At 43.2% G+C, this 15,293-nt stretch overlaps 2 protein-coding genes across 2 annotated transcripts; one reads left to right on the forward strand and one right to left on the reverse strand.

Annotated features, from left to right (window-relative positions):
- Positions 1-3,170: 3,170 nt before the first annotated feature.
- rpl21 (ribosomal protein L21) lies at positions 3,171-7,770 on the reverse strand. Its single transcript, XM_080489565.1, has 6 exons — positions 6,426-7,770; positions 5,711-5,789; positions 5,459-5,520; positions 4,540-4,652; positions 3,919-4,069; positions 3,171-3,517 (listed from the first exon to the last, which is right to left on the reverse strand). The coding sequence occupies exons 2-6, from the start codon at positions 5,775-5,777 to the stop codon at positions 3,428-3,430; spliced, it is 483 nt and encodes a 160-aa protein (XP_080345691.1). The 5' UTR covers positions 5,778-5,789; positions 6,426-7,770; the 3' UTR covers positions 3,171-3,427.
- Positions 7,403-13,432, forward strand: usp12a (ubiquitin specific peptidase 12a). The gene is made up of 9 exons (XM_080489564.1): positions 7,403-7,570; positions 9,064-9,144; positions 9,245-9,458; positions 9,566-9,801; positions 10,278-10,354; positions 10,630-10,713; positions 10,852-11,049; positions 12,422-12,500; positions 12,587-13,432. The coding sequence occupies exons 1-9, from the start codon at positions 7,523-7,525 to the stop codon at positions 12,686-12,688; spliced, it is 1,119 nt and encodes a 372-aa protein (XP_080345690.1). The 5' UTR covers positions 7,403-7,522; the 3' UTR covers positions 12,689-13,432.
- The last annotated feature ends 1,861 nt before the right edge of the window (positions 13,433-15,293 follow it).

Below are 15,293 nucleotides of genomic sequence, written 5' to 3' on the forward strand. Positions count from 1 at the left end.
CTTTCCAACACTGTGAAGGAAATAGTTTTCCTGAAACCATTAAATGAATTAACTCTTCTCACCAAAAGCAAATGTGAACATTTACCAAGTGGAACTATGTTTGGTTTAACGATGATAAAAACAAAAATGTTGATATTTATCTAACTTCCGTTGCCTTTTTATGCAAGATATGTGACAAATTAGACAACTACAGTATTGAAACCGACGCCAATATATAGAAACTTCGTTCATTTACGCTTGTTGAGGAAATGATTCACAGTCTCGCTCTGCTCTGTGACAGCAGTGTACCAGAGTGTATTTAAATGAGTCAAAAGTAAAGAGATACAACAGGACATTAAAATACACCAACACATTGTTTATTAAATATCCATTCAGCTAAATGTGATAATACGTATGTACACAGTTTCACACATTAAAATGGGAAATCTATACTTGAGTGTACAATACATGAAAATACATCTGGATATACAATTGATAAGAAATGATAACGTCACCATCAATAAATGCGTCTATTCCTTCCAATGTTCTACTTGACCAATAGTTCTGGAAGGAGCATTGATTCAGGAGATGTTTGGTCAGGTTCGACATTGTTTGGTCTATTTAACTCTTTGCTCGAGAAAAGATGTTTATGCTGAAAATCCTGGGTACAGGAAACATTTTCCTCCAAATTTGTTGTGATGAGAAGGTAGATAAAAGTTGTCATATCATGCGGTGCAACAGCTCCACACTAAACCGTGTGTGTGTGTGTGTGTGTGTGTGTGTGTGTGTGTGTGTGGCTGATTATCTACTGTTTGTGTGTGAGTGGTTAATATGTAACGTCCCGGGTCGATACAGCTGCTCCGAGCTGCTGGCCCGAGCCGACAGGCTCAATCTGTGTGTGTCAAACGTGTGTGATTAAGGAGTTCATAGTGCCACACAGCTTTTATCCACAGGCCTTGTCTCCCTCTGGCCTCCTCACCTCCTCCCCTCCCTCTCGCTCGCTCTCTCTCCCTCCTTCTGTTTACTTTTGTTGTTTCTTCAATCAGTAACTTCCATGAGTCAGTGCCACACATGATGGTTTCATCTGTGAGAACGCACGTAAACACACGTAAACACACGTAAACACACACACACACACACACACACACACACACACACACACACACACACACACACACACACACACACACACACACACACACACACACACAAAATGACTGTAGATGAAAATTACAGGTCAAAAAAAGAAAAATGTTCTCTACAATCTGAGTTGTGTGGTTGTGGGAAACACAAAATGAATATTTTTAAAGTCACATTTTCTCAAATGTGATGAGAATAAACGGAAATGATTACATACCATTCCTCCTATCTGAGCTCTCCGAGTAAAATCCAGACCATGCCAATCAATACCAAGGGCTTTAGCTGCCTGCCAACTCATTGACTGATTGCATTTTGTTTTTCCTGGTTTTATCTCATCAACTTGTTGGACACTTATTACTCTGGCCCGATAACAACGAATATCCCAACCTCGGGCCTGCAGCTTTATGAAGGTGCAGCAAGGCGACCTGCGCAGGTTTATCTTCAAGGGGTGTTCACAAGAGGATTACAACACTCATTTTAGGTATTTTCCTCCTTAGAATGACAGACATTGTTTACTTTATGAATCACACTATTCAAGGTATATTGTTTACTCTCCTTTTAAAAGGTAACTACTTATCGGGTGCAACGACATCATTTTTAAAACTAGTCATCCAGTGTTGTCGTCCATGCAGAGCTGTTGGCTCCGTCTCTGCAGACGGGTCCTAATTTGTGTAAATATTGGGTAAAGTACTGAGGTGGGATGAGATAACCTATTTGTCACATAACCAGCCAGCCATTCAGCCTCCACTGATTAAACAGCCCCCATCAAGTGGTCAACACACACACACACACACACATTGAACCACTTTGTACGTCGATGTTTCTATTTTTCTACGAAGCCGAGATAAATAACGTAAAAACTCAGTCTATTTTAATCTGCATAAAGTAAATGCAGCTGACCATTTCAGTGGAGATACATAGTTTGTCGAGTGAATCCATTATGTCTACAATCAAAAATGACTATAATCCATTACTCTTAAGAGCCAAAGAATCAAATTCCATCGGCATGCATCAAACTCACTAGACCTTGTAAGTTCCTCAGAAATCTACCAAGTTCACAAAGATAAGCCGTTTATTTTTTTTTACAGAATATTCACTCATGTAGGTTCATCTAAACTGAAAGATGTGCTGCATGTGCACATTTCTACAACCCGTGAAAACATAATACAGGAGACATTTAATAACCTAAATACTGGTGTTTTGTACCTCCGTGTTTCCTGTTGATGTATACAACTTATTATGGCGAGATCATTTTGGACAATGTGCTCTAATCATGTTAAAAGTGACGTTTGAAATAATGACATATTTGACTATTTCCAACTTCTTTAATATTGAGAAAACAAACTTATTTGAACTTGTTTTAAGGGATTTATTATCAGATGACTTTATTCTTCAGTTTAATGCAGTCAGCTCGCAGGTTTGGGTCTGAGCTCAGCACACCTTATGGTGCACACTGCCACCTGCTGGTCCAACAACGCAATGTCCGGCAACGACTTTACGTCCCAATGATTTAGTTCCTGCTTGTCCTGCACTCAGTTTACCTACAATCAATTACACTCAACAAAAATGAGCTTACTTAGACCACAAAATAAATTTATCATAATGGTGCAACATTATTCTACTTCATATTTCACTTTTAAATAAAAACATGCATTATGAAACATGTAAATGAACACTTAACCATATCAGTTTTTAAAGTTAAAACGACCAGTCTGAATATTTCGTGTGATTTACAAAACTACTCTCCAGCTGAATATCTAAATTTTCCAGACAAAATAGTTGCGCATTCATCTGCATTTCATACATTACGGTTACACTACAGTTCTATTAGTCTGTTTTCACTCAAATGGTGGCTTTCATGAACAGATAAGACATGGACGTAAAGTACTTCGGTGTCATTCGAACAAAAACACCATTTCACTATTCTCATTTATGAACGGTTAGAAATGTGAAACAAGTACGTGACCGCCCCCTAGTGGCGCGTGGAGGAAAATCATCTTCAAACCAATTGGAAAGTTTTTTGTTGAACAAAGCATGAAAATACCTTAAAATAGGTCTCACCATTGCTTTATTCTTTAACGTCAAGATGCTTCATGTTGGACCAACGGAAAAAAAATGTAATGCTTGTGACACGTGAGCCGATCACTCTCAGATCGCCGGTGAAATGAAATGGCATTTGATTTCATCTTTGAGTGATCAAAGGAGGAAGATCATCACCGAGTGACGGCTCACGTCTTCACACTCGCACTTCATATGTGAACACAAGACACAGAGTGTGTGTACAAATATTTTTATTCTGTTGAGAGACTTATGCCATGAACTCGTAGGGGATGGGCTCCAGCAGCTGAGGCTCGTTTTTCTTGGTGCTGACGAAGTGAGCCTCGCGGGGAGGAGCAGGCTGAGGAGGAGAGAAGGTCACCAGATCAGAAAAAGACAAAGTACAGGTGCATCAAAATAAGGTGAATGTCAATAAAAAAGGCAAACTGACTGTTGATTATTTCTGTACTCAGAACTCACAATTTACAAGCATTTGGTGACATTTTACTTGTAATAACTGGTTTCCGTTTAAAATAATTGTGAGGTACTAAAATATATGAATACATCAGAATGTTAAAAGTTCCAGTTTTTACTAGGACAAAATCAACTTTTCTATTGCGTTGAAATGTTTAAGATGTACCAGTACAATACAAAATATAATAAAGGAAGTTGTTGGCACCTTGCAGATTTCTTTTAAGTATATTTTTTCACATCAACGTTGCTTTAAGTGGCCCAGAATAAAAACTACTGTTCATTTCATACCTGACGCTTCAGCTCCACCCAGGTGCCTTGCTGCTTGGCCTCCAGCTTTCTGCTCTCGTTCTCTTTGACGCGCTGCAGGAAACTGTCTCTGCTCTTTGAGTGTTTCACATGCTCAATGCGCACATTGATCCTCTTGGCCAGGATCTTGCCCCTGTGACAGCCAGACGGAAAGACAATATCCAAGTATAAAAATCAGAACTATAGAAAGAGCCGCTCAGCATCGAGTTTAAACCTCAAGTTTCATATCACTGTCTCCTCAAAACACGTGCAGACCAAACCAGAAAGTTTGGCTGGAATGTTCAAGGATTAACTGCTTTTCCCCACATGAATGACCACAGAGGACACGAAGGTTCCTGGTGGCAAAGTGAAGGTGGGGTTACCTTCCCTCTCCAAGTGGACTTTGAAAACAAATCAGGATGATCACAAAATCTCAACACACTATTTTGGTGAAGTTAAGTGATTCGACAGCTTCCTTGGTCATTGATGTTGTAGCCTCCCCGTCAGTGGAAGAAAACAACACAACATACATCTGGATTTGATGTTAACCAGCCCCTACATGTTCAGTGTTTACAGTTCAGGAGTTTGAATCCCTAAAGTTCAAGCACATCTCTTCCTACTTACTTGACCTGCTTGTTGACAATGATGCCGACAGCATGTTGGGTTACATTGTAGACGCGTCCCGTCTTGCCGTGGTAGCATTTGTGAGGCATTCCTTTCTGAATGGTGCCTGTGCCCTGGAGAGAATCACATCAGGATGTCACAACACAGACGTCACTCCAGTAAAGTTTGATCCACATCAGAAAGCGATAATCTCTAAAAATCATTTCAACACAGAGTTGCTCCGAGATCGCAAGTCCACTGTAGAATGCCGTTTCTTTGACTTTCAATATTAGAATATCAGGACGACTGCTTGAAATGGCCCTCCACGTTCTACAAATGTCCGGCTGACAACAGCCTCACTCTCCCAGGTCTACGGGGATTATATAACATGTGACATTCAATAACATACTTATTTACAGGACTGAGTAGTTGAGCAAACACAATTAGCATCTAAATCATGTGCCAGTCTTTTTTTTTTTCTTTTTTCGCATCACCCTGAGAGAGCAGTGTGCTTCATCAATATTGTTAAGGTATAAATACAGGAGTGAACTGATCAAGACAGAGCAAACAATTTACATCTTGTCACAGGCCACATCCGGTCATCAGAACAACTGGATAACATTTCACAGGGTCCACTACAGAAAGGGGTTTGCATAACGATCAATTGTATTTGTGTGCAAGTCAAGTTTTCAACAGAGGAAGTAAAGCGGATATAAAAAGAAAATACTAATTCTTCTTAAGTTTTGACACAAAAAACACTTTGCACAATCAGGGTACTTTATTTTTCAAAGTGTCAGTCACAGATTAGCCTCAACTTCTTAATGCACATCACCAACAACTATGACAGTAAAGTAGCCTACTGTAAAAGGTACATTTGCGCTTTGACTCCATTCACCTTCTAGTTTCACCAGAACTGCCAAACCAGACGAGGTACTCTTACCTTGATATCAACGATGTCTCCTTTCTTGTAGATACGCATGTAGGTGGACAGAGGGATTGGGCCTGTAAAGTACAAGGACAGCTCAAGCCAACTATCACTACCCATTCACTGTACAAAAGGTAGTAAACATGTTGGCAGTACAAGAACTCTGGAAACTTTACAATTATCTGTGTTAAAGAGAATACACAAATTAAGCCTTTAAAGAGTCTCTCCATCTTGGAAAGGTAATATAAACGTTATCAGGAGACTCACCATGCTTGCGGAAAGGCCTGCTGAACATGTACCTCGTCCCCCTCCTCTTGCCTCTGGTGTTCGTCATGATGCCCGATTACTGCGAGGAAAACAAAGAGATTGACGAAAACAGATGTTGAAAGATTTTTCTCAAAATTGAACTCAACAACTAGAAAGATCTTATGTGATGCTCGAAGGCGGAATGAAAGATGTCACTGATAAAAAGAAAATATTCTAAATAGCTACATATCTTTGTAAATAAAGAAAAATGTGCCAGAAAGGATCAAGTTCTGTTGCGACAATAGAATTATTGGGAGCATTAACAGAAAACCACTAACATTAAAACCTGTTCATAACAACGGAGGTGCACGATGGTTCAACCGGTACGGGATTAGACAGGGTCACCAATAATTTGTTAGGTAAATGTAGACAAAAGATAAAAATATGTTAACCTAATTACTTATAAACCATGTTTATCTTGTGCTTTCTGGTAGATTAGATGCATTATTGAGAAATATTCTGCTGCTGGTCTGTGACGCTGCAGGCCCACATGGAGAGCCACGCTGCTCCGCTTCTTCTCATTTGACCGTGTTTATCGAGCCAAGGGCGGTTTTTACAGCCAGAATTCCCCCTGTACCTTCCTAAGGACTATCTACGGCACGTTTGTGGATGTAAAGTTGGTCAAATTATGTGCTAAACATGAGGAAATTTGTGTTTAAGACGGAGAAGTTCTTACCCCCGGTCTCTACAAGATGGCGGGTACGGCGGAAAGAGAGAATTTAGGCCCCCAGACTCCGCCTTGTGAAGCACAACTGAGGCAGGCTGCAATACTGCCTGAACTAAATTGAAAACGTAAAGATAAAAACAGTTTACTTTAAGCAGGAAGAAGCCAACATGGGAAAACAACGCAAATAAGAGTTATATGACACATTAAATACTAAAACAACGAGCAGAAATTGACCTCACGTTAATATACGTTTTATAAACGTTTTAGAATCTCTTCGAATTCTACTTCTAGTTAACCTGCCCTACAACAGAATAGAATAGAATAGCAATACTTTATCAATCTCGGATGGAAATTCTTTAACCAATTGCGCATTATCTATCTAGGAGCAATTTGGGCTTCAGAGTCTTGCCCAAGGACACTTTGACATGTGGACAAGGGAAGATTTGTCCCCTTGTCTACCCATTAAACTCCTTTGACTACGGTTTTAAACAACAACCAGCAGTTCAGTTGTTTACAATCGGAGCACATGTAGTTATGATCCAGATTACTTCTGTACATTGAATATGTGGCCATATAATACTAAAATAATCCACGCAAATAATACTGTTTATGTTAGTTATTAAGGTCAGTGACGACATAGCTCTTGAACAAGAAGGACAATTGGTGTAACTCATTGAAGTAACACATTATTTCCTTTCACAATAATTTCTCGTGTCAGTGTTTCCCAGATTATGGCTGCACCATTAGCTGAATTAACTACCCTGGAGCCACACAATGAAGCCATCAATACACACCACTCTGGTGTAATGTGAAAGGACACGTTTTTAATGTACAAACGCAGCCTGCATCATGACTGATGTCCTTCAATATTCAGTGAGTTATTATGGTTATTTTAATTGTGTGAAGACCTCCAGCGGAGGACAAGCGTCCAGCAGGTCCTCATCACGAAGCCGGAAGTTCCGCGCGGCGCACGCTCTCTCTCCGCTGCTCTTGGCCCTTCCGTCGCGAGCTCAGCAGATCTCCGTCCTGCCCTCACGCGATGAGCCAGCCCACTAAGCCCAGTCTTGTCAGCGCGCGGATGTGTGGTGGAAGATGGCGCTAGCCGAATGGAAATCCTAATGACAGTCTCCAAATTTGCCTCCTTTTGTACCATGGTGAGTGGCACAGCAGCCTCGCGGCGGCGTTAGCTGGGCCGGAGAGCGACGCGGAAACCGCGGCTGCGCCGCCGCTGGCTTTTTAAATCGTGGAAACCCAAGCAATTATTTCTGCTGCGCGTGCTAGCCAAGCAGTTTTGTAGCCGAACGGGCAGCCACCCACTGCCTCCCCTCCTGCCCTCGTTTTAACCGCAGTAGCTGCACCTTCGCGATCGTGGACTGTTTATTAGCGCACATCGCGACGAGTTGTTGGGTCGGTGTGTGTGTCACGTCGTCTCGGAGCACCGTGACAGTGCACCTGCTGCTGCAGCGGGGAGTCGCAGCTAATTGGCTAACGTGAAGGTAACCGAATGCTAAAGCAAGTGTTCGAGCTTGCCAACAACTGGACCGCAGCTGGATCACACAGCGACTCCCGTCCGGGGGACAATCTGCAGTGTGTGCGCGCAGGGAAACGGTGTGAAGGAGACCTAAGTTGTCGTGTTTGGCCTATATGACAAACTACCACACATTATGAAAGGGGGGGAGGAATGACGACATTGTTTAACATGAGCTGCGCAGCTGTGTCCTACAGAGTGAAATGCTGCAACATCACGCCAAGAAAATCACATTTATCTTATTGTTTTTACGTTAGAGTGTCACGCCTGCAGGGACACAGAACATAAATGAGTTAAAGGAAGGATGCCAGCTGGGAAGAAGTAACTGGGTTTGTTTTTTTGGTCTTGCAGCTTATCACCACTTTTTTTTTTTTTTTAAACGGTTTCAAATTTCACAAAGTGTTTTAAATTTCAATAACGAAACAGGTATTTTCTCAGGAAGTGTGACAGTTGCAAATATTAGTTTGATTATTGATGACTGTTAATGATCTGTACAAGTGTCACTTTGTAAGAAAAGGAAGAGATTTAAATGTTTTGGACAGAATTTTTGAATAACGATGCGTTGACTTCCTTTGTGTCTGTGAACATGCTGCCCTGAAGTAATTGTTTTCACGCTTTAAAGTTGGAACAATCGGAAACCCACATCCATCCATCCCGTATATTGATTCTTCCTGATCCCACTAGGCAGTCTCGGGCAAAACACAATTCTGTTTAATTGTTTATGCAGACGTGTGATAATACTTTGGGGTATTTAGAAAACTGGTGAGACAGAATATGCTTTTGTGGGCTGCCACAATCTCTTTATTTATATGGAAAGATGGTCTCTGTTGTCGTTCTTCTGCACATCTGTAGTTTCCCCATTGAGTTTCAGATTTAAAAGCTTCTTGGGATGAGTGTAAATACTGACCAGGGACGGCTCAGTGAAGAACAAGTGCATGCTTTTACCTCTAATGGCACCAAGCGTTGAGTAGGGGTGGTGGTGAAAACTGTTGACTTTCAGTTTTTGTGCTCCTATAATGTTTCTCTATTCCAGCAATGGCCATGCTTAGCTTCATGTCTCTTATTCAGGTTGTTTTCTTCCAATAAAGTTATTTATTTGTTTGTTGTGTGCCTTCATAGGGCGCCAATGCCTCTGCTCTAGAGAAAGAGATTGGATCAGAGCAGTTTCCGGTCAATGAGCACTACTTTGGCCTGGTCAATGTAAGTAGTGACTGAAACACTGTAGATTCCGAGTTTTGGGTCCATCTCCTCCCGATGTATACTGACACAGGTCCCCCTGTGTGCCTCGTGTTGCCTGTAGTTTGGGAACACCTGCTACTGCAACTCGGTGTTGCAGGCTCTGTACTTCTGCCGGCCGTTCCGAGAGAAGATCTTGGCCTACCGAAGTCAGCCGCGGCGAAAGGAGAACCTGCTCACCTGCCTGGCTGACCTCTTCCACAGTATTGCCAACCAGAAGAGGAAGGTGGGCGTCATACCACCCAAAAAGTTCATCACACGGCTGCGCAAGGAGAATGGTGAGATCAGATCAGCTCAGTAAGACGTGATGACAGTTTCTCCTCAGTGGACTGCCTCCCGCCGGCTGCTCTTTAGTACCTGCTGAAATCAATCCTCTATTCCTCAGAGCTTTTTGACAACTACATGCAACAGGATGCTCACGAATTCCTGAACTACCTGCTCAACACCATTGCCGACCTGCTTCAGGAGGAGAGGAAGCAGGAGAAGACCAATGGCCGCCTTGCCAACGGCACATTGGACTCCCAGAACAACAACAGCAATGCCACACCTGCTCCCACCTGGGTCCACGAGATCTTCCAAGGCACTCTGACCAATGAGACCCGCTGCCTCACCTGTGAAACTGTGAGATGGCTTCTTTTTTTTTTTTTCAATCATACTCACACACACATTAACTGGGTTTGATTTCATGCCAAGCAGCGATCAACATAACAAAGATCTGATGAGACTGCAGCATTAACCCTGAAGGTTTAGTGACACTTTTATCATCAAATCCAGCCTCAACAGGCTCTTTCAAACATATTATCATCCAAATACAGCTGTCCAGCTGTTAATTTCAGGCTTTAATAAACTATATGAAGTACCTTAAATAGGTTTATATGTCTGTACGTGCAGATTTGAGTCTGCATGAATGGAACACCAGATTAGGAACAAGTAATGGCTGTCTCAAATACTTTCTGAATGTTCAAATTGTGTTCTTTTTTTTGGTGTTTTTTCTGTTACAGTTGTCCTACAAATGAATTACCCGAGTACAATGGAGAGCTCCCAAATCATCAAAGTATAGTTTTTACTCACAAGGTCTTGTATTTTTCTCTCTGTAGATAAGCAGCAAAGATGAGGACTTTCTGGACCTCTCTGTGGATGTCGAACAGAATACCTCCATCACACACTGCCTCAGGTAACCGCTGGGCTTCACAGATTGGATCTCTGCTTTTCTTAGATTTCATGTCTTTATGTTTGACAATGCTGACAATGATCTTATTGAGCAGAACTCCTATGTGGATGTGAAGTTTTACTCTTGACTCCAGTATCGTTCCCATGAGATGTTTGAGGCTGGCAGACGTCCACATTTGACGTATTTCTAATGAATCATTCAGTTCGTTTGAGATTTATTGCTTTGAAATATGACTCGAACACGGTCCATGATGTTTGATTGTTTTGTTTCCTTTTCAGAGGTTTCAGTAACACAGAGACACTGTGCAGCGAGTACAAATACTACTGTGAAGAATGTCGAAGCAAGCAGGAGGCACACAAGAGGTCAGCATCAAGGTTCCTTCTCCAAAATCCCATTTTTGTTGAAGGTTCTCTTTTTTTTAGTGCAAATCAATGTGTGGCGGGGCGTTCAGACACAGCGTCTCTCTCTCTCTCTCTCTCTCTCTCTGTTCTTGAACGTAGGATGCGTGTAAAGAAGCTGCCCATGATCTTGGCTCTGCACCTGAAGCGCTTTAAGTACATGGAGCAGCTGCAGCGCTACACCAAGCTGTCCTATCGAGTCGTCTTCCCCCTGGAGCTCCGCCTCTTCAACACCTCCGGGGACGCCACCAATCCGGAGAGGTTGTACGACCTGGTCGCCGTGGTGGTGCATTGTGGGAGGTGTGTAGGGTAGCACACAGCCCCAACAACAGCCACTGTTCAAATAATAATCGAACGCGTGTAAAACTCTTGAGCGTCACATCTGCCCATGATTGTTCATCTCTGATGATTTTTATTTTTTTAATCTGAGCTTTTCTTTCTGTGTTTATTCAAGATGCAAAGAAAGGGGAAAAAAAAAAAAGGACTCCAACTCGCATCATAGGGTCAATTTACAGTAATCAGATAATTGCACCTGGTTGAGCCGCTCGAGTCGATTATAAGAGTTGTTCTGGAGTAGATTTGTATGTAGTGACATGAGACTCGGCCTTCCTGTTTCCAAACACATGTTGTTGTTAAAGATGCGGAAGTGGCTCGTGGTCAATTTTCTACTGCGGCAGAAAGGCTTATTTTATGCTTACACAACAAAATAACCAGTATTAACGATGATACATGCCGAAGGTCTCGGGAGTGCTGAGCAGAGATCCAAGTCTGGTATTTCGATTTCTCTCAATCAAATAACTTCTTTTCTAGTGAAGCCTCATCATATTATGGTATGTACATTATCACTTCAAGTTGATATCTTCAGTAATTGGATAATATTCAGATTTGAGATGAACAATAATGGAATTCAAAGTTGTTGATCCGGTCAGGAGTTAACCGAGTTCTGAGTCCCACCCACCTGGTTGAGCTCTCTTGTGGTTGGTTCACTTTCCAGCCGGTTGACAGAAAATCGCTCAATGACGACATGTCGAGCTCGACTGTTCCACTGCCTGAGATCAACCACTGTACTCCGTTTCCTCACAGTCTGACCACGCTGTTGTGTATCCCACAACCTGTTGCCAAATAACGAAACTACAATATTCACAGCGAGTGTAACGCATACTTGTTAAGGTCTTATATGTATTTATTCACATGAATGCAGAAGCTAAATGTATGATGCATTTAAGAACTCATGTCTGGTTTATCATCGCTGATGGATCGGTTTCACTCTGTGGGAGAAGCTGCAAAATATCCCCCTCAAACCGCTATGCCTCAGTCAAGACGGGTGTAAATGTGATGTTTATATTATTTTTGTCTACATCATTGTAATTTACTTGGAGAATGAGATAAAGCTTCAAAGTATCTGATTTGGTATTTAATACAATCCTCTGCTTCGTGGAAATGAAACTTCTGCCAAATGCTCTTTTAAATGTAATTCAACCCACTTTTCTTAAGTATAATATTGTAATTTCTGAGCGGTTTCAACTTGAATCTTAACTCTACATTCATCATGTAGATCCTTTTAAGACTTTCAAGCTGTTTATAGATGAATCGAAGATGCTGCAGGAATGTTGTTTATGGTACAGTTGACTTGTTAATCAAACACGGTGCTTTATTTTTTTTTTTCTTTCAGTGGTCCGAACAGGGGTCACTACATTGCCATTGTGAAAAGTCACGACTTTTGGTTGCTGTTTGACGACGACATTGTCGAGGTGGGTGAGAATAGCGGCGCACTCCAGAATGTGAAGGTGAGCCTTTTGCGCAGCCTCCGCTTCATGTCCTGTTTCTGCTCTTGTAGAAAATCGATGCACAGGCCATAGAGGAATTCTACGGCCTCACATCTGAAATCTCCAAGAACTCCGAGTCGGGCTACATCCTCTTCTACCAGTCCAGAGACTAAACCGAGGGCCGACGGTCTTCGACGTGTAAAGCGGGAGCGCCGCTCCGCTTCCTGTTTGCGGGGAGCAGCAGACTAAACGCACCGCAGCAGCCCGCGCGGCGTCCGACCTGCCCGCACAGCTGTAATCTATACCTGTGCTTTTTAACGCACTCAGCGCTGCAGCTCAGCCGTGGACGTCCTCTCCCGCCACCACCACTTTAATGTACCAGCCGACCCCCCCCCCCCCCCCTTTTTTTTTTCCTCATCCACCGTTGCCGCCGTCGGGACAATGAGACGATAATGAATGATAAGTGTGCAGATTGTTTTTAGAAAGACGCTGAATGAGGGCTGTACAGATGTCGGTTGGTTGTATGAGTGGCGTTCTAGTTTTTGCCTTGGGTGTGGGGTGACTGGGTATTTAATAATTCATATAATGTAATATCGGCCTGGTGTCTTCACTCCCCCACACTGTTGTTCTGAATCGGGATGCTCGGAGAATGGATCTAAACAAGGATGGAGGGGGGGAGAGGGGCTCACTGGGCTGCGTATTTCTACAATGTACAGAATGGTATTTGTATAAATATTACAAGAAGATAATATTGGAAAACGTTAGACCTTGAGAAGATGTATTAACACTATGGTGCACTTTTGATACTGTTTTGTAGGTGTTGGCAAGCTTAATGTGAGGGTTTGCTTGAAAAAGGCCTGTTGTGAAGCGATCATTTTCTGTTTTAAAGAAAAAGAAATAAAGCCAGTAAGATTGAGGCGGAGTGTGTTTTTGTGTGCGCGCGCGCGCTCTTTCCTCTGTCCCACAGGTGCACTGATGACTCATAGGGGGCTCAACATCGCCTCTTAGCGGTGGTACCTCACATTCCTGCTTCCCCACTGCAACAGGAGCTATTTTTAATCCATTCACACCCAAAAGGCAGGTATTTCTTTTGAAAGCGCGCACAGCTGAAATTCTCACATGGCCAACTCATTGGAGCCAAGAGTTTAGCCACCGGCTGATGTGATGTGAGAGGAGCGGCGTGTGAGGTGCGACAGAGAAGATGGAGGACAGGAGAGGGAGAAAGGAGGGCGGGCCGGAGGAGGAGGAGGAGGCTGGTGACACACATCAGGGTTGCTGTTAATAGCTCAGACAGGACCAGAATAGCAGGGCGGCGCAGGAGGAAAGTGAGCTTTCTGCATCCAGCATCCTCATAAATGAAACATGAGCTTCAGGGGGGGAAAAACAAAAAACAAAATCCCATATACTAATAAACCAAGTGCAGGATCTGCAGCAATGGGCGTCATTAGGGGAACAACCACCTGCAATCTGTCAGGGAAAACTGGTTTTGGTAACTTTACGCACAGATACCTCTGCACGTGTCCTTGACACATCAGGCATTTAGCTCTTTATCGGAGTTTAACCGGTATTATGGCAGTCTGGCCCATATGGGACTCCTCCTTCACCATCACCCACCCCCACCCCCACCCCACCCCACCCACCCACCCCTCCATCTGTGCACACATCTCCTCCTCTCCATCTCTTCCGCCGCTCCGCGCGCACAGCCGCAGTCCTCTGCGATGCGCCGTTAACGACGGAGCCGCTTCGCGCTCTTTGCTTTTCTTCTCCTTCCATCACCCCTTCCTCCTCCTCCTCCTCCTCCTCTTCCTCTTCCTCCCCGAGCTGCGTCTCTGCTGTCCACCGGCGCTGCACCATCCTCCTCGGTAACATGGACATACGAAGCCGCGGCTCTTCCATCTAGACGGGAAGTCTCACCTCACGGAGTCAAGGTATGACTGCTGCTGCTGCTGGAAGCGGATTGTTGGGCATCTTGGTCACGCACGGGGAAAGATGCACACCCCCCCTTCTCCCAGCAACCTTTTGCTGACGTGGAGCAGGAGCTGTGTGTTTCTGTGATGCAAGGTGCTCATGGTGTTGGTGCGCTGCATGGCCACCAGCGTGTGAGACGCGTGGTGGAGCGAAGACGGGTGCGGTGTCTGTGGAGAGCACCGACCGTGGATTAATGCCGGTAGCGGTTTATCAATGGCTCTTTATTAAGCTTAGATCTACTGAAAGCCCTGTTCTGGTTTCTTCTTCTCATTTTAACAGCTTTCCACAAGCTCTCTATTATAACAGCCTTACCAAACACTTGTTTCAAATCCCAAAGGGAGATACAGCATCCTACCTGTTAACAGCAGGTAAATAAATGTGCATTTCTGCTGCATTAGTACCATGTATTTCAAAAAAAAAAAAAAAAACAGTTTAGAAAATAGTTATCTGCTGGTTTTGGTCCTATGTTGCACAACAGCAACATTAAGGTTAGTGTGTGCTCAGTATAACCTTGACTGTTTGTGTTGTGGAATGAGTAACACATGTGTCTTTAAAGAAAAAAAATAAAAATGCATAAATCCAGAGCGGGACAAAGAGGTGAGCTTGTAGCCAGATGAGAAACAACCTCCCACACCACAAGGAAACTGGTAAACTTAAAAAAAAAAAAAAAAGACTCCTCTAACAGATTTATTTATAGCTTCCAGGACCTTTTCCCCCCATGCAAATGTGCTCTGTGTCGGTATTTAAGGATCTCAAGCTCACGTAGCAGCCTGTAAGGTAAGGAGGACAAATCAACTGGAAACATCAAGG

The sequence above is a fragment of the Lipophrys pholis genome, assembly GCF_963383615.2.
Source record: "Lipophrys pholis genome assembly, chromosome: 20".
Taxonomy (NCBI): Eukaryota; Metazoa; Chordata; class Actinopteri; order Blenniiformes; family Blenniidae; genus Lipophrys; species Lipophrys pholis.